This window comes from Leiobunum rupestre, chromosome 5 (assembly GCF_980474605.1).
Source record: "Leiobunum rupestre chromosome 5, qqLeiRupe1.1.hap1, whole genome shotgun sequence".
Taxonomy (NCBI): domain Eukaryota; kingdom Metazoa; phylum Arthropoda; class Arachnida; order Opiliones; family Sclerosomatidae; genus Leiobunum; species Leiobunum rupestre.
In genome coordinates, this window is record NC_143388.1 from 41,805,372 (window position 1) to 41,825,952 (window position 20,581).

The 20,581-nt window shown below is 34.6% G+C and overlaps 1 protein-coding gene across 2 annotated transcripts in view; it reads right to left on the minus strand.

The window, feature by feature from the left end:
• Window positions 1–4,348: 4,348 nt before the first annotated feature.
• The window catches only part of LOC149944536 (dihydrolipoyllysine-residue succinyltransferase component of 2-oxoglutarate dehydrogenase complex, mitochondrial), a 34,200-nt gene continuing 17,967 nt past the window's right edge, over window positions 4,349–20,581 (minus strand). For both annotated transcript variants that reach the window (XM_090175140.1, XM_090175139.1), the window contains exons 5-16: window positions 14,821–14,909; window positions 13,545–13,619; window positions 13,422–13,477; window positions 13,251–13,359; window positions 10,274–10,509; window positions 9,505–9,602; window positions 8,463–8,593; window positions 8,334–8,401; window positions 7,285–7,368; window positions 6,371–6,538; window positions 6,071–6,307; window positions 4,349–4,472 (exon numbers count right to left, since the gene is read on the minus strand). In XM_090175140.1, coding sequence (XP_090031266.1) covers window positions 6,173–6,307; window positions 6,371–6,538; window positions 7,285–7,368; window positions 8,334–8,401; window positions 8,463–8,593; window positions 9,505–9,602; window positions 10,274–10,509; window positions 13,251–13,359; window positions 13,422–13,477; window positions 13,545–13,619; window positions 14,821–14,909 — 1,249 coding nt within the window. In that variant the 3' untranslated portion in view covers window positions 4,349–4,472; window positions 6,071–6,172. The remainder of the gene's footprint in view (window positions 4,473–6,070; window positions 6,308–6,370; window positions 6,539–7,284; window positions 7,369–8,333; window positions 8,402–8,462; window positions 8,594–9,504; window positions 9,603–10,273; window positions 10,510–13,250; window positions 13,360–13,421; window positions 13,478–13,544; window positions 13,620–14,820; window positions 14,910–20,581) is intronic.

A 20,581-nucleotide genomic window follows, 5' to 3' on the forward strand; every position in this document is an offset into this window, starting at 1 on the left:
ATTAAACTCAAGTATGAATTATTTTAAAACTTTGCCCAAAACTGGGTTTAGCAGACGACAAAGGTTTCGCCACGGTCCCACGGAGGTCAGATATTCTAACTTCCAATCAGAAAGTAGTGCTTTGGAAAACATAATCGAGTTTGAAAAAATTGTAAAAGCTTCAGCTCAAAGTTTCATCCTAGAAGAATTGAACTCCAAATGTGGTCGGATATTTTCTCACACATAGTTGACAGGTCAAATTACGATTTTAAAATTAAATTGTTGGGTTTGAGTTTGTACCTTGACAAAAATATATTTATAGTTGGGGGAGATGATGCAAAACAGGGCCACGTTCCATCAAAGTGCCCCATCCCAAAATATAGGGTTATGTTATGTTATAGTTCTATTCAGTAATAATATAATTTAATATTGAAAGTTTTTAAAATTGAAGTTACTATAATATTGTTAAAGGTTTAAAGGGGCCCACTGTGCAGCTTAATCATGGGGCCCACCTGCCATTGGACAGACCTAGTTTATGGCCAGTCCAACCACTGCTAGGACACGGGGAGCCGTGAGAGAAAGACTTGAAATCATCTCGATATTGATATTCACCTTAATTTTAAATAAATACATCCTTGATCTTGACAACGTCATCCTCGTATTTATTCTTGAATTTAAAGATTTTCCATTTATTACAGATAGATATTAATGTTCTAGTATTTGACTGGCAGCGCTGCATTGTTTGTTTACTCTTAAATGTTAGTGCGTTCTTCACGAGTCCTACAGTATTACATTTTATATTAAGCATTGAAAAAGGAGACAACGCAACAATATCAAAATACTAATTAATATCTGAGTCGGAGAAAATAGGATCATCAATTTTATTTACAAAGCGTAATAATATAGGAATATCCAGTAAAAGCTAATTTATTATTATTATTAATTTTTCTATAAAATCTAAAAAATATTTTATGAATCTTATAAATTGAATAACATAACATTCGGTGTATATAGGGAGCTAACAGTTTACGTCACACGACGTCACCCATGCTTTTTCCTATTGAAAAAAATTCTACTCAACATGGCGGCCACAGTCAAAGCTACGGAGTGTTAGTTCCCTATACTTTGAAGTTTGTTAAGTTTCTCCTTGTTTGAATATTGTCATAAAAAACCTCCAATTGTACCAATTGTTAATAAACAAAATATATTTTGTAAAAAAAGCTCAAATACAGCGGTGCTCGATGACAAGTGGGCCATATTGGCTCCCATGGAATGCCCCTTCCTCTTAAACATAAGAGAACGTGTTCCACATGGTGGCCCCCTGATCTGACAACCAACATTTCTAAACCCAGTCCGCCACTGCCAAAATATATTATATCTGCACATTTTACAAATCAGAACTATTAAAAACTCTTTTATAAAGGGCCCTTTTGAAATCCCGCGGGGGGCCCAAAATTGGTCGTTACGCCACTCAGTGGGGGCCTTGAATGATGAGTTTCGATTAAATTAAAAAACAATTCCCGAAAAAAACGTTTGGGAATTAAACTATTGTAATAAAAGCGAATAATCAGGAAATTCCTTATTTGTGTTTGAAATTGGCGCCACGAGAGTGCACGTGTACTTTCAAACATCTCTACACGAAACTTCAAAATATCTCCCCACGAAACTTCGAAATATCTCCACAACGAACGTATTTTTCCTACCCCCACCCAGAGATACGGAGAGAGGCACGGTGGGTGAAGGCCTCGGGTAAAGCTTACTTTGTCTCGTGGGGGTATGAAAAATACGCACGTTGTGGAGAGAAATTTTAAAACGTTACAGAGAGAAACTTTTCGGAGTTACAGAGAGAGATGTTTGAAAGTTCTCGTGGGGAGTAGTCATGCGCTCTCGGCGCGGCAAATTCGAAATTTAAAACGAAACATTAAAGTATTTCCCCACGAGACATAAAAATATTTCTCCACGAGACAAAATATATTTCCCCACGAGACAAAATATATTTCCCCACGAGACAAAATATATTTCCCCACGAGACAAAAAAATATTTCTCCACGAGACAAAATATATTTCCCCACGAGACAAAATATATTTCCCCACGAGACAAAAAAATATTTCCCCACGAGACAAAAAAATATTTCTCCACGAGACAAAAAATATTTCTCCACGAGACAAAATATATTTCCCCACGAAACAAAATATATTTCCCCACGAGACAAAAAAATATTTCTCCACGAGACAAAATATATTTCCCCACGAGACAAAAAAATATTTCTCCACGAGACCAAATATATTTCTCCACGAGACAATAAAACATCTCCCCACGAGACAAAGACATCTCCCCACGAGACTTCGACATCTCCCCACGAGACTTCGACATCTCCCCACGAGACTAAAACATCTCCCCACGAGACTAAAACATCTCCCCACGAGACTTCGACATCTCCCCACAAGACTAAAACATCTCCCCACGAGACTAAAACATCTCCCCACGAGACTAAAACATCTCCCCACGAGACTTCGACATCTCCCCACGAGACTAAAACATCTCCCCACGAGACTAAAACATCTCCCCACGAGACTAAAACATCTCCCCACGAGACTAAAACATCTCCCCACGAGACTTCGACATCTCCCCACGAGACTTCGACATCTCCCCACGAGACTAAAACATCTCCCCACGAGACTAAGATCCCCACGAGAGAAAAGCATATCTCCACCAGACGGTTTATAATTTTGTCCCGTTTGGCGTGCCATACATCCCGTCAAAAGTCGGGGATTTTCTTGTGTACATTTTAGCGCCTGCTGCCGTCGGAAATTGTTTTCCCCTCCCCGCCCGTAAAACGTTCAGCGTAAAGGCTCGTGACGCTCGTCCAATGAAATTCGTACACAACCCTTCGTTAGCGTGTTTAAAGGCTAGCTGCGTTATCCTGGTGTTTGTTGCTCCTAGCTCGCACATTCTATTTCCTAAGCCCTAAATCGCAGTGATAGTTCATGGACTAATTAATATGGATAGTTGAACAGAATTCTTGAGGCGCTTCAAAGCGGCTGATGTAACTCAGCATAGACAATAAACAGATTGTCTATGACCTCAGTAAACCTTCAGATTTAGGCACGTATACCGTGTCAAAATATCGGGAATAGTGAGTCCCCTCAAATTCTTGGTCCATGTACAGGCTATTGCAACAGCATTAAATAAATTGGATCGATAGCGCTTGTAATGTTCTTGCGTTAAATTAAAAGACATTTGATTCGTAATAAGAACTAAATATTTAATAACAATGGAGGGTACAAAGTATCAGTCTTACACTGGCCCACGTATTCCTTCTCGAGCCTTCTTCCTGCTCTAGATCATGTGACGGCATGTTATATTACAATACAGGTGGCGCCTTATTCTTAAGGAACTGCGCGATATTTGAATATTTGGTTATTACAGCGCTGTTGCCATGTTTTGCGTGAAATGTACAACAATATTTTTAAAATTATCTTACCCTTAATTTTAATTAGCAAAGGGGTAGGGAAATGCTTTAATGGACTTTCCGGTAAAATTTTAAAACAATCGACCAAACCGTATTAACGCTACAGGCGCGCAAAAAACTAAGACGTCACTAAGATTTTCCAACCATGTAACTTTCCCATACATCAGCGTTACGAGCCCAGCCTAATGTTAAAATCTTTCTTACCTATATATACCTAGGGGACGACTCGTCCCCAAGGTATAATATCCATTCATCAATCTTAGTATAAAAATATTTGGGGAAATAACAGGGGGTGATCACACTTACGACTTACCTCCATTGACCATAATTTTTTTCTAAATTTATGACCAATTCTATGATTATCATTTATTTCCTTGAAAGTTTAGCTAACTTTTCAACATTTCAATGACCTTTTTACTGAAATATAAGTCCATTGATATTTATTAACTTCTGATAAAAGTAAAGTATAAAAGAAAAATGTTGGCCTAAAAAGTCAGAGAAAATCTCTTAAAATGATCAGAGAATAGTCAAGAAATTTTAATCTTTAAATTGTGTGGCAACCCTGTATGAGCACATCTAAAATTAAACTATTCTTTGCTATTTGGGAAATCTGAAATGTTATTTTAAAATAAATTGATAAATGTTTTGAACGTTTTTACAGTGAAATTACACACCCCCCTCTGACATATTTCTGTCTACACTACTTTGTTCTTGAGTTTCTAGTACTCAAGATGTTTTCAAGTCATTTCTAAATTAAATCACAATCTCTGTGATCCAACAAAACAAAGATTAAATAAAAGATATTTTAATACTTGTGTAACTTTTTAATTTTTCAACAACTGACTAAAAAAGCTTTAATAAGACAAAAGTGTTTGCAATAATGTTTTGGTCTTAAAAACATTTAATCATATTTATTAAAGAAAAACTAAGGAAAATCCATAGGAGGGCCCAAAATAAATTCATAAAACTATCTTTACAAAGAAATTTTGTTTCGAGAAAATTACTTTAAACTTTGCAAATCTGAAAGAAAAAAAATCAGAAATTAAAATTTAAAAAATATACCCCACAAATTGTAGAAATAAACACAAAATTATGAAAAAAATTAGTTTATTATATGCACAGACAGTATATTCATTACTTTTTTGTCTTTGCATAAAAGATAAAGTAGCGTAAAATTTAATAGGATGGTAGGACCAAAACTAATGTACTACGCCTAAAAGAGGCTAAAGTAAGGTTTTTTAGAACTGCCTAAAAAATAAGGCTGTATACAAACTAATTTCAATGAGCTATATAAGCAGTTGGAATTCAGAATTTGTAGCAGACTAATATTTTAACAAAATTATGAGAGAAAACAGGGCTGTAAATAAGTAACTTAGTTCAGCAAAATTGATGGCGTTTTTCGATATTTACCAGAAAGACCCATCTGCTATGAGGTTATCAGGTATTTTAAATTTTTCATACTCTTTTGCGATAAATAGCACTGCTAAAATTCTATTTTAAAACGACAAATGACTTTTAGAACTGCCCACTATTTTAGGGCCTGACCCCTAATTTTCACCATGGAGGAAGAGAGAGGAGGCTTTATGAATAACCTTTTTACCCCAGGAGCTTGATGCCAACTCCCACAGGGTAGGAGAGTGGGGGCTGACAAAAAAGGGGATCAGCATCCGTCAACTCTCACGGCCTGGCTGCGCGTTCTCTAGTTGGCTCCCTCTATTTTTGTTGAAATTGTTGCCCGTTGTGAAATTACACAGAGTACGCCTAAACACTAAAAGAGGGCGCCAAATAGGGAACGCGTGAGACGACACGAAAACCAACGGATGCTGATCCCCATTTTTGTCAGCCCCCACTCTCCTACCCTGTGGGAGTTGGCATCAAGCTCCTGGGTAAAAAGGTTAATCATAAAGCCTCCTCTCTCTTCCTACATGTTTTCACAAACTTAATACTCACAAAAAAGTTTCATACTTCGGAAAAATGACTATATTAAAACAATCTGGCATGGGAAACGAAAAACGTTACTTTTGAGCGTTTAGGGAATCAATCGGATTATAACAGGCTTGTTTAATTAATTTAGGGGGAAGTAGTTTGCTCCTACTCTAAGTGTAAACTAAAAATCATCTCAACATATTTAATTTTGCAAAGAATAAATAAATACATTCTTAATACACACTTTAAAGGGAAAAAGTAGTGTGGGGAATGTGGAAAATTATGAGAAATAATCTGCTCAAATTACTCTGCTGATGCAGCTTATACCTTTGGCATAAGCAAGTCCGCGCCACAGTTTGTCTTCCTTCTGAACTAGATCCTACACCACTTTAGTTACCCTTTTTAAATACAAAATCGTGTGCTAACACACGCTACGACTGGTTTTTAATGTAACTAGAACCAATCACACCATATATATATTATTGGTTTTTCATTAAAAAATTTCAACAAGATTTTTTTGCAAAAACATTTGACCGAACTATTGTCAGTTTTAAATATTTGAGCTATTATTTTACTTAGTTTCTAAATAATATTTCATATTCATTTTGATCCCAAAATAATGATATTTGAACATTGAAAACTTAATGTGCTAAATATACTATGAAAATTTCCCAGTTTTTCATAATCCTTACCAATATAATTCTTTGCTTCTGTTGTTCTCTTCCTTAACTATTAAATTGCAGATGAAATGTTGGAGGGATGGGATAAGTGGTGAATAATTTGGCCTACGAATCCTAAAGGTCTAGTAATAAAATCACTGGGTCTTCAACCGCAGCTTTGATTTTCCGAAGGAAAGTAACAGCTTCTCGGCCATCAATAAGACGATGATCATATGTTACGCAAACATACATCATTGGTCGCACTTCAACCTAATTTTTTTTATAAAATTCATTGGTTTTCATGTTTAATAAATAACAGTTGAAGCAGTATACCTTTCCTTTAATGGCTATTGGTCTTTCAAAAATACCATGCATTCCAAGAATAGCAGACTGCGGTGGGTTTATGATAGGTGTACCATAAAGTGAACCAAAGACACCACCATTACTTATCGTGAAGGTTCCACCATCCATATCTTCAATGGCTAGTGCTCCTTTTCTAGCCTTAAATTAAATTTTATTAATTGTATGGTATTAAATTAATAAAGTATTACTGACAGGTATACACTGTTCAGAACAGAATATAGGCTGTGACATACAAAGTATATTAAGTCTGAAAATTGTGGGTGGAGCTTATAGGCTAGTGCAATCTAGCTCAAAAAATGTTAAAGATTCTGTTTCGACTCTTGTAGGTTGAAAATTTACTCTAGATCAGCGGTTCCCAATTTTTTTGCTGTGGAACACTAAATTATCCAGGTAATTCTGGCGGAACCCCAACTCATTTTTTTACTTATCTTAAAAGACTCTTGACACAAACAAAGATGGCTGTGCTGCTAATTTTCGGAACCCCTGTGACCACCCTTCCACAGTACCCCAGAATTCCGCGGAACACATTTTGGGAACTGCTGCTATAGATTATAGTTGTTAAAATGGTTAGATGGTTTTAAAATTAATTCATAATTCCACAAGTTAACAGATATTTTTTGGATTGATTTCTATTTCAATTGAAAAATTTTAGAATTAATTTTGTACATGAAAATACTTCATGTTAGGGTAAAAAATTTAGATAAATAAGTGTTCTAGAACAAAAATATAGTGTAAGTGCTGAATATAAATACTGAATTTTGAGATATGACAATTGCCTATTCAAGTGTACTTGCTTTTAGATATTTCAATTTACTGAATGTCCAAGATTTTTTTGTATAATTGTAGTACTAAACTAGCCATAATGTTAATAAATAAAAACTTACCTTTTCTCCTATATCATTTATAGCTTTTTCAATTCCGGCATAATTTAAGTGTTCAACATTTCTAAGTACTGGTACTACAAGCCCCTAGAAAATTGATAAATTTTGCTTGAAATATTCTTAAGGTAATTGATTTAAGAAAACAATTAAAATTAAAAAGTAGTGAAGCCTCATGGATATTAAACTACTTATTATACCATAAGAAACTTGCAAATTTTTGAGGCAATAACTAGTTCAATTTTGGATGACAAAACAAGGCTCATATTATTGAAATTAACTTTATAACATAAGTATAGAAGTAGCAAGAGGCTTAAAATTGTCAAATAATCTAAACTTATTAAATTGTTCTGTTAAAAACATCGCATTAGTTAGTTCAAATTGCATGCCCCCAAAATACTTCAGTCTATGACTCATTAAGATTAAAAATTTATTGGTGTCATCAATGGTTTTGAAAGTATCAGACCTTAATGGACAATGAAAGTAGCGTAGGAAAATGTAAGTGGCAAAATCTGCCCAAACAGGAGAAAATGTGGCATGATCTAGTTCAAAGAACGTCCACCTGTAGCCCTGCTGTGCAATACCAAGGGTAGTAGCTTTAACAGTAGCGGCGCCAGAATTTTGGGTGAGGTAGGTCAACCATTTTGAGTAAATGGCTTTAAAAGTCGCTTGATGTCTAAGGTGGTGCCAAGGGTGTCAGCCTAGCTGATTATTAGGTTAGGTTATTAGAGTGTCCTCTCATACAGATTCACCACCACGCAGAAATGCTAGCCAACACCCACCCAACATCCGATGTATTTTTAAAGGTATTCTATGGGGATATCATCAACTGTATAGATTAAGTGGTCATTAGATATCATACTCAATGTGGGACGAATAAATCCATCAATGGAGCCCATATACCTAAGGCTTAGCATCACTGTTCTCATGTATTATGTGATTTAGGACCATTTTTTCTATGAATGAAACTCTACACAGAATAATTTTAACAAAATTCACCCTTAACAAATACACAGTCAGAAAAACTTAGCTTAAAAACATTTCTTTAAATTTACCTTAGGTGTCGAAACTGCAACACTAATATCAACATAGTCTCGGTAAACAATCTCGCCCTCATCAATAACTGGAAGAAAAATGAAATAAAAACAATGCCCAAGAAGAAATGACAAAATTAAGAATCTCACCAGCATTACAAACAGGTTGATCTTGAAGCGCAAATGCAGATGCTTTGACAAAAGCCGACATGAAACCAAGTTTAACATTATGTTTCTTCAAGAAAGCATCTTTATGGCGATTTCTCATTTCCATAATATTTCTGTAATGTCAAATTAAAAATAACAGTAAATAGGCAAATCAATTCATAAAACAGTAATAAAAAGAAATGATAAACACGTTAAAGCAGCTATCATTGTAAAGTTATATTAACTTGTTAATGCCAATAATCCTGTAAATGCCACAATTTAAGTGATTTTCAGTTTATCTGCCATTGGGTTTTTAGAAGAATAGTTTGTATTTGTTGATAAAACTTTGACATGAGTTCTTGAATTCTTTCAGATAAATGTTTTGATTAACCCTCTAGATATGGTTTTAATAAATAAAAAACTTGGCTTACGAACTCAAAACCCACCCATTGACAGTTTTTAAATAATTTTTTTCCTAAAACTGGCATAAAATAAGTGGGGTTTGTTTTATTTTATGAAATACATTTAGAATATGTTCAAAGCACATCTCTAAATTAACCACTTAATTATTTCATAAAAATTGTGCAAAATAGGTGTTTTAAGTCACACTGTAACCGTTGTCATCAATACTTATAGCATTTTATAAGTTGGGTTTTCATATTGATTAGTTGCAATACCTCTTAACACGTGTAACAACTCTTTTTTCTCAATTAGTTTATTTTGCAGCCGAGATATAAATGAATTAAAAGATGTTTTGATGATTGGAACTTTACGATGTTTAGGCAGAAAACGTTACTAAACATTCAAAAGCTTTTCCATTAAGTTAATAAGTTATATTGGTTAGTTTTCGTTTTCCGATGAGCTTATACCATCACTAATTTCTGGAGAAGAGTTATGAAGTACATTCAGATTAAATTTGAGTAAGAAATCATAAATTAGTAAATAAATAAACTAGAGATAAAATTTACTTTTCAAATTATTTTTATTATTCCATTTAACCAAAAAACCAATCAATCCATCTAATAATTTAAGTTATTCAACTTACGTCATATCTATTTCATTGAAAGTTGTCAACATAGCGTAAGTAGTTTGAGCATCTTTCAAGCGCTGTGCAATTCTTAGCCTCATTCTATTCATTTTTACCTATGAAAGAAATTACAAACAAAAATGTTATTCAAAAGCTTGCTGAAAGTTTTGCCTTTAGAAAAAAAAACAATGACTCATTAGCTACTTTTTGGGAAATTTTTAAAACATTAAACTGCATAAGCTAAGAAATGTAACATACACCAATTGATAGGACATATTAAGCCTTCGCAAAACATTTTTATTTGAAAAATTAAAGGTACTAAAGTCCAATTTTTTGCCAGGTATTCCAACAGTATTTTGGTTTCACCATTTTAGAGCTCATCAGTACTGTGAGGAAAGCTGGCTTCTTGAATGCCAGACGATAACAGATAAAGGCCTAGGTTCACCCCCTTACTCTAAAAAAGGATTCAAACCTCTTTTTTGCTTCCACGTTGAAGGATTAACTCAGACATTGTAAGAGTTGTCAAAATTGTCAGCAGTGAGAAAGTGACTGATTTTCAGCATTGAGAAATTCAAAAATCGGTAGGGCTTAAAAATTAAATACACGAGGAAATGTTTGCACAGCATAAATTATCATCGAATCTGTATCATTCTTTTTAAATAATTATGCCATAAGAAATTACGACTTTAGGTTTAGGCTGAGGTGATTTACATAAAATTACTTTAAACGAAACCCCCAAAGTTTTAGTGAGAAGGAAAGTTAGCTCATAGTTCAAAACCACTATTACCCTTTGTTCCGTTCTTGTACCAGTTATGGTAGTACCGGGTGCTCCACCTCCCGGTGGCACAATGGGAGCTGGTTTAACAGCTGCAGTTGGTGTTACACTAACGGGACCTTTCGGTATAGCGGGTGCTGGTGGTGGAGATGTTGGAATGGGAGCACCTGCTGCTGGCGGTGCTGGTGTAGCCACAGGCTCTGGTGTCGAAGCTGGAGCAGCTGCCTTTGCAGGTGGTGCACCTCCAGCTAAAGGAATATTTTTAAATAATTTTATAAGAAAGATAAATGATAAATGAAAAGTCAACTTACGATATTTAACACTATGTAAAGAAAATTTTTTATGTTAGTATATTTTATAATCTACTACAAATTTGATATGATAGTGTGCACAGCACCTTAAGCCTTTAAACAAAATACTAACAAAGGTGATAAAATTTGACATTGCCAAGCCAATTTGAGGTTAATTTTACTTACACTAACTACATTCAAGGTTCACCACAGGGGGTGGGGGAAAGTGCACAGATTGTAGTGCATCAGGATACCATAGCTATTTGCAATTTTCGCGCCTGCGAAATGTATACAAATTTCAAATTATTGACCCCTGTAAGTTATTTGAATAGTAATAACCAAATTTAGCATTATTTAAAAATTCAAACAAAATTTATCTGGTAAGATTAGAAACAAGTAAATCCACGATAAAATTTTTTATAGGAAAAATGGGAAATTTATAACCATTTTATAGGAAATTATAGGAGTAATTTTTACTGACATACACGGTGTCCACTAAAAAATGAAGCAGGGGGCGATTATCTCAATATCTGTTTTAAGTAAGAATTGGAAATTTCCAGGTGTGTAGGGGGAACACCTACTATGAAAATGTTGATGACCTTGAAGGTACGCACTTTTCTAATAGCGGTGGCGGAGTGGTTAGCACTTTCGCCTCGCAGCAATAAGAGCCGGGTTTGATCCCAGCTCGTGGCACTGGGTGAAAACTGGGAACAACTCCTAAGTTGAGTTTGCAAGTTCTCTCCCCACTGGTTTAACGAGTTTTCCCCCGAGCTCTTTGGTTTCCCCTTCCTTAAAAACTTAGGTTAACGGTAATAGTTAGTGTAGGGAGCTGTTGGCTCGCGTGGCTTGCCACCACCCTCCTACGTATTGTAACCCAGCCATCTGAATTAAAGGCTTTAAAAGTTGCTCGATGACTTAGGTCTAAGGTGATGCCTTGGGTATTAGCCTAGCTGATTATTATTAAACCTGGTTTCTAAACCCAACGGATCGCGATATAATTTTTTACGACCTTGAACCGCTTTTTTAAGGTCATCCAATTTCACAAATTTCCATGGTGAGTTTGTCTAGCAAATTTTAATAATGTAACACAACTTGTTTTCGAGTTATTAGCGCTTTCTTGCAATTTTCCCTTTTGCAACCTTTGTGATTTTAGTCAAAATTTTCTCGACTTCCTAATGGTCAAATACGATCGGGTCAAAGCTATTTAGACATAAAACGTGACGTGGAATACTTTTCTAATTGGAACCAACTTTCTAACACTTACGGTTCTCAAGATAAATTTTGGATGACCTTGAAGACATGGTTTGATGTCATCGTCATTTTCATAGTAGGTGTTCCCCCTACACGCTCTATGTTACCTGGATATTACAAATTCGTACAAAAACAGATTTGAGATTTTCACCCTGGACACCTTGTATAGAAATGTTTAGGTGAATTTATAGGAAATTATAGAAATAATTTTAATAAAGATAAAAAAAATGCTTTTAAAGGAACTTTGGTTCAATAATAACATTACATTTAATATGAAAACATAAAAATTATATTAAATTTTCAATTTAAAACACCAGCCAGTTGTAAAAGCCAATAATATTAGTGCTTTAGTAAAATGCTGGTGGTTTTTGAGTGCCTTCTATCAAACTTTTAAACTATATTGAAAACAAAGTATGAAATAGGAAGGCCATAAAAATAATAAAAATGTCTTTATTATAAAATATAGGAAGTGTGGTCACCCTGAAATAGTTGTAATCATAAAACATCAAATTGGGTACTAATTAATTAAAACTAAAAAACTAAATAATAATAATCACCTTAGGCCTAAGTCATCGAGTGATTTTTAAAGCCTTTAATTCGGGTGGCCGGGTACTTAAGTCAATGCCCAGTATCAATGTTTAAGGTATTATTTAAACTATAGCAACTCTGATAGCCCATGTAACCAGTGCTCGAAATGCACTTATTCATGAACCAGAACGTATTTCCTTTCAAAGCTTCCGATTATTCTGAAAAAGTGAGCTGTGCAATGAAAAATAATCTTTACCAGAACGATATGAGGAAAACTTTTACAAAACAGAACAGCGTTCTGGTCCATTTCGAGCACTGCATGTAACATAATCACTCATAAGTATGAGACAGTATGACATTTCCAAAGAAAAATTTCAATGAGAACTTGTTTAACTCCGTAGTAAAATAATTGCGCGAAATTTTTACTTTATTAAAAATTAAAAGCGTCGTTTATTGGCTTGTGCACATCCCTATGAATGATAAAGGGATCGGGAATTTGATAGGTACTTTAATTGGTAGCCCTTAGGGGAAAAGGTAATAGAACATTTTCAATTACAAATGACCTTTACCACTCATAAAACTCCACTACTACCACCATTTACGATACACCCTGTATTATCTGCTTCACTAACTTAATTTTCCAAACAAAATATTTTTCGTTTTATAAGGCTTTATTAACGAAAATGCTTTTTTGCAACAAAATCACTCATAAGTATACCATATGATAAGCCTAATATCCGTTTAGTCAATAGTTTTGCACATTTATTAAACATTTAATTACTTGCCCCATACATTTAGAGGTAATAAATGTTTAACCAGAACTTGGTTAGCAAACTCTGATATCTTGGTTCTATACCAAGCTGCCCTAAGAGCTTTGGCTGATAACTAATTGATAATTAAAAATGAAATAAGACATTTACCTCCAATCCTAATTCTTAAAATGACTTTTCCAGGTTGTACTGTGGCACCATCTTCACATAAGAGCTCTTCTATAACTCCAGCGACTGGTGACATAATTGGCACAGCTGTCTATTTTAGAAGAATTTTTTAATACTGTTATGATTCTAAATAGGTCACAATTAAAAACTAACTTTATCAGTTTCCACTTCAGCTACTACTTCATCTACAGCAACACTATCACCAACAGCTATTAAAATGAAAGTAATTAATATTTTAATTCCAGCATCACAATTACTATTAAATAATTAACTAACCTTTTTCCCACCTTATGTCACCTTCACTAAGTGAATCTGCAAGCTGAGGAACTTTAACTTCATGAATATCATTGCCTAAAAACATTTAAGTAACAAGAAAAAAATTATAAGTGAAATACTATGTGAAAACTATTTGCTAGTTTTGGAGTAATTTTTAGGAAACAGCGAGCAACTTCAAAATACAGTTTGGCTGTTATCTTATGGAAGAAGTTGGTAGTTTGGAGAGCGTGGGGCCATCTATTTATGGAAAGGGAAGCTAATATTTCAACTAGACAAATGATACTGTCGTCAGTTAGCAATTTATAACTATTATAGTTAGACCTCTTATACTCTATTAAGTGTACTTTAACCTAAAATAAATTGTTTAAAATTACTGAAATTTTTGTTATTGATCAATTTACCAACGAGCCGATCAACGCGAGTTGTACCTATAAGTACCCGCCTTTTGGGTCAAAATGTAGCTTAACTATCTTGTTTTTATTTCGACGCTAGCGACATCTGTTTTAAAAAGAGCTACTTCACGTCGAGCCTAGGCCACCCTTTAAATTTACTTTCCTGCTGAACAAATACCCTGGTGGTAGGCCAACATGTTCTTCGGTTGGCCTACCACCAGGGTAATTGTTTGGCGGGAATTAAGCCTAACTTGGGCCTTGGTGTAATGGATTTTTACATAGTGCACCGTCGACCGCTTAGACTGCTTCTGAAAGTATAACAAGGCAGCATGGGCGAATGTTAAGGTTCCACGTTCTTGCAATTACATAATTTAATTATATTTTGCTTATTAGGCTGAACCTTCCTCTAGTGTTTAAAATAATGTTGATAATTATAATATTAATAGATAACGAGATATAAGGTCCTAACTAAAGGATAGTTTGGGCTCATGCCGAACTTGTTTAGCTCCGGTGGTCCGAATCAAAACGTAATAACTTAATTACTTATAAATTTAAAATTGTCAAAATTATTTTAGTCACTAAGCCAGAGGCTGTTCTACACTTACATATTAATTTTATAAGTTAAAATACAAAATTAAAAGAGTTCAGTTTGAAAGAGCGCGAAAGTACACAATGGCCACTGTAGTCTTCCCCCTCAAGTGATAGTTTTAACTCGCGTATTAGAATTTGATAGGACCACTGGACTGCCTGAATATTTCAAACCACAAGAAATTTAGGAATACAATGGATACAATATTTTTGAAATTTCTGAACCAATACTAACACAACATAATAACTACTTTTACTACTTGAACTTGGTATTTAATTATAATTTAGGCACTTACAATGAATCCTGGATGTATAGATTCCGGCTTTGATATTGATGAGATTTCCATGCTTAGAACATAAAGCTTTCTTTTCTCTTCTAGAAGTACTGCAATAAAAATACAGTCAAATGAAAATTACGGAGAAATAGGTAACTATTCTAATTTAGGGAATAGGTCGATCAAGATAAGATCAATTTAGAAATTCTTAATAATGTCCTTTCATAATTTACCAGTTTCAATAAAATTACCGCCATCTATCGGTTTAAAAAATTTAGCACTGAATAATAAGTATCTCGCAAAAGAACCATCTTGGAAATTTGCGATAAAATATTTCAATAAAACTATTGAAGTTGGCTATATTTAAAAATACCTTTACATATTTGAAACCCCAAATGTTTAGAATCAACAAACTGATTTTCAACCTCAAGGGCGAGGGGCTGATCACTCCGCGTAATCGGTGTACAGAGCCATACCTTTGACTGTACTAATGGGATTACGCGTAATCTTTGAAGTCCCTGCCTTTGGCAGTGCTAATCTAAGCGTAATCCGGTGTACAGACTTTCTAAGAGTGGTTAGCCCCTCGCTCAAGGCAGCGTTGCCAGATCGAAAATCTGAAATTATCGTATCTAGGCCAAAAAATTATCGATTTTCCTGGAAAATTATCGTACATTTCTTTTTGGCGATAAATTTTAATTCATACATAAATGCGTTGAATTTAGATGATTTTTAAAGCACTACAGGAGTTTTATTTCAGGGAAATAAACAAAATGTCTATTATCATTATTAACTTAATATGTTTAAAAATGTTTCAAAATATGCGGTAATAGCTAGGAGTAATAAACTCACACTCTGGACTACGCGTACAGAAAATGTATATCATTCATTTTTAAGTAGAAAAGTTATATAAATTAATAATAAAATATAAATCGTTCGTAGGTTTTTAAAAAAATCTAAAGATTATCGTACATTATAGTACGTTGAGGCAGAATTATCGAAATAATGGTACGATATCGTACGCTATGAAAATTATAGTACGCCCTAAAATTTTTGATTAAATTATCGCACTGTGCGATAATTATCGTACGTCTGGCAACGCTGGCTCAAGGGCACACACCAAATTCTGAGTTTCACCTAAAGATCTCCGCAGATCAAAATCCACAATTTGCTTTTGAATGAAAGCTCACAAACCATAAAATTAGGTGTTCGACCTTGGTATACAAATACGACGTTCAACACAAACTCAACAAAATAATAATCGGATAAGCTAATACCAAATGCATCACCTTAGGCCCAATTAAGTCATCAAGCGACTTTTAAAGCCATTAATTCAGGTGGCCGGGTTACAATGCGTAGGAGGGTGGTGGCAAGCCCTGCATGCCACGCGAGCCGACAGCTCCCTCTACTAACTATTACCGTTAACCTCAATAAGTTTTTAAGGAAGGGGAAATCGAAGAACCCCATTGAATTTAGCTTTTGCCCTTGCAATAACCGCCCCAAACTATACGGTGTTCAATTTAAGGATCAAACGCAACAAAATACGGTGTTCAACTTAAAGGGGAACGGTCAAGCTTTAACCAGTTAGATAACCCTATAGCCCGTTAAAAACCACATAAAAAATATTAAGCGCTTAATTTTTTAATAAAATAAAGAAATTTCGGGAAATTGAAAAGCGCGCGTCCGCCGCGACACCTGGTGAGAAGTCGGTGAGACAGAAAAACAACGTAAAAGCGCGCGCTGCTGAAGCCGCAACAAAATTGTTTTGCACGCGCGGCGCGCTCCAGTTATACGAGATCTAAGCCTAAATTGCGCGATTTCGAAAGTTAGGATAGTTCGCAAATTGCTCACTAAGGTCCTGCTGGTGCTGGCGATACACCTTAAGATGGCGGCGAAAATTCAAACCAAAATACTTGGCGTTATTTTGCATTTCAACTTTTTAGGCCAAAAACTATTTTTTCAAGACAAAACAAGGTACGTGTAAGTATATTGAACGTCTTGTTGATCTTTTGATATGCAAATAAGGCGATATTTGGAAAAGCTTGGCCGTTCCCCTTTAAGGATCAAAACGCAACAAAATTCTACGTTCAATAGGCGCTTAAATAAATCATCCTCCAAGGAAATCCCTAAGAAGTAATATTTCCGAGAGTCAGGACCAGGCACTAGTCACGGCATTTGACTACTAAAATAAATGCTCTGACTACTAAAATTAATAAAAATCTGGGGGCTCACTAGTGGGTCATTCCACGTCAAGTCGACAACTCATGCAACCATGGGTCGGCCGAATCAAATGAAATTTAAACCACCTAAACTAGGGACAAAACCATGGGGAAATTGAAATTTTGGGTGAAATCGGTGCAGCGGTTGCGTAACTAGAGCCTTTCGAAAATAAGTCACTTTTTAAAACTCTTGAAAAGTTCATTTTCGCACCCTCAAACATTTTAAATAATAAATTGAAGAATATTTCGATGATTACTATGAAACTCTCGATTTTAGGGTAACACATAGCGCTGATTTCGAAAACATTGATTATTATTTTCTAAATATTACCGTTTTATTATACCAAGTTGAAACTTCGTGATTTTTATTCAACGGGAGGTCATTTTCGACGGCCAATTTCGTGGAGGGCAAACTTCGATTTTAGATATTCATAAAAATGCTCTTAAAATAAGCTTTAATTTGATGTACTACACTTTATGTCTAAACGATTTCTAATAGGCGAAACATTAGATCAAAGTCAGTAATAAATTCTCGAAATTTTCAATAAGATTTTATTTAAAAAAATTAAAAAGGTAACACTCGATTAGCCTAGTGCTTCCAACCGACTCCCAGATATCAGTTGCGATATCTTATCTGGGGGAAAAGAACAGATCAGATAGGTATCTATTTATTCGTTCTTTAGAAATAAAAATATGAAAACCTGGTAGAAATGTTAAGGTTGGATAAATAAAAAAGTACTGTATCAAAATAACGATATGTGATATTGATTTAATGTTTAATTAATACTTATTCCATTCCTAATTTCTAAATATTAATTTAATGTTTAAATAATACTAATTACATTCCTAATTTTAAAATATTAATTTAGTGTTTAATTAATATTAATTCCATTCCTAATGTTTATTTAATATTAGTTTAATTCTTAATTTTTATTTAATATTAATTCTATTCTTAATTTGTATTTTTTAATAATTGAATTATTAATATTAATTTCATATTAATTCTATTCTTAATTTGTATTTAATAATAATTGAATTCTCAATTTTTATTTCATATTAATTTAATTCTTGTAGCAATGTAGTAGAATCATGTAGGATGATTGAAGTAACCATGGAGGTATTTTCTAAAATCACCACATACAATCAAAGCTATGCTGCTCCTTGCATTACCTTCGCACATGCACAGTGGCTATAATGCCAAATGTTTCAGTGTTTGGGTGCTTGCTATATAAATTCAGTGTCTGTATTAATTGGTTCAAAGACTATTGGTGAATTTTTGCGTTAACGTAAGATGTTGTGTATATAAAAACGAACTAAAAAACCAACTGGACTATAGTTATCACTAGATAACCCGTAGTGGCTATTCTTATCGCATCACTAGATCACGCGTAGTATAAATACGGCTGCACGATCTGGAACGGGGTAGTCGACCGAACGATATATAAATGTTTACCTCGCCATTCATCATGTAAATAACTATTTCATGTATCATAAATCAACTACCTTTACTCTCGTAAATGTCATGCTGTAATTAGTTGGAACACAACAGATGTAATGCGATGCAATGTACTTCGATGTAATGCGATTCGATGTAATTTGATGCGATGCTATGTAATGAGATTTAATGAGATGTAATATGATGTAATGCGATGTAATTCGATGCGATGCGATTCGATGTAATGCTATGTAAGGCGATTCGATGTAATTCAATGTGATGAGATGTAACGCGATGTGACGTAATGCGACGTAATACTATGTAAGGCGATTCGATGTAATTCAATGTAATGCGATGCGATGTAACGCGATGCGACGTAATGCTATGCGATGTAATGCGATTCGATGTAATTCAATGTAATGCGATGCGATGTAACGCGATGCGATGTAACGCGATGCGACGTAATGCGATTCGATGTAATTCAATGTAATGCGATGCGATGTAACGCGATGCGACGTAATGCTATGTGATGTAATGCGATGCGATGTAATTCAATGTGATGAGATGCGATGCGATGCGATGCAATGTAACGCGATGCGATGCAATGCTATGTGATGTAATGCGATACGATGTTATTCAATGTGATGCGGTGCAATGTAACGCGATGTAATACGATGTGATGTAATGCGATGCGATGCAATTTTATGCGATGTAATGCGATGCGATGCAATGCTATGGGATGTAATGTGATGCGAGTTAATGCGATATGATGTAATGCGATGCGATGCAATGCTATGCGATGTAATGCGATGCGGAGCAATGCTATGGGATGTAATGTGATGTGAGGTAATGCGATGCGATGTAATGCAATGAGATGTAATATGATGTAGTGCGATGCGATGTAATTCGATGTGATCCGATGCGATGCTATTAACATGAAAAAATATCAACCTTTAAAACCACGGGACAAACTAAACCGAAAACTTAAGAAGGAACCTTTTAATGATCGTCTCCTGCAATATTACAATTCTTATAGACGTAGATTGGCGAACCTCCTTCGACTGACCAAGGACAACTATTATAGGTCAAAAATTGATAATGTTAAGAACGACCCTTTTAAAATTTGGCGTGTTATTAAAGAGGTTTGCCCAAGTAAGACCGACAAGCAACTAAATAATGATTTCCAGATAAAAATTAATGATAAGATAGTAAAATTTAATCAAAAACCTCAGACAGTATCAAACGCTTTTAATGAATATTTCTCGGGAATAGGCGATAAAATGGCTCAAAATATAAAAGATTTAAATCATCAAAATGTAGTCAACTTCGAGGAAGCGCATCCTATTAACGGGAATAGTATCTACCTCGAACCAGTCAATGAAAGTGAAATCGTAAACCATGTGAATTGCCTAAAAAAGTCCTCCTCGGGAATCGATGATATTGATGTAGAAACGCTAAAAACAGTCAAGAATTTTATAGCCACTCCTCTTGTACATATCATTAATTTGAGCTTTCAGCTTGGCGTATTTCCAGAAATATTAAAAATTGCTATAGTTGTACCTATATTTAAATCAGGAGATAAAACGAACTTAACAAACTACAGACCAATTTCTCTACTTAGCCACATCTCAAAGATTTTAGAAAAAGCTATGAAAAAAAGATTAGTTAACTTTTTGGAAAAAAATAATATAATATCAAAGAATCAATATGGTTTTCAATCTCATAAGAGTACCAGTGACGCTTTATATTCATTTATCAATCGCTCGACAAAAATCAAAAAGTAGTCACTATATTTTTGGACTTAGCTAAAGCTTTTGACACGATAAGTCATAAATTTTTAATAGAAAAACTTGATAAAATAGGAATTAGAGGTCTTCCCCTGGAATGGTTTATAAGTTACTTATCAAAGCGAGAATCAATAGTTAGGATACAAAATGTCTTAAGTAGTCCATTGTCAGTTACCCGCGGAATTCCGCAAGGTACTGTGTTAGGCCCAATTTTATTTTTAATATATGTGAATGAGCTATGTAATGGCGATGTGTCCGATTCATTAAACGCGTTTGCGGATGATACGGTTCTGAGGTTTTTATCAAAGCTACGAATGGAATTTCCAGAGCGTATTACTCGCTAA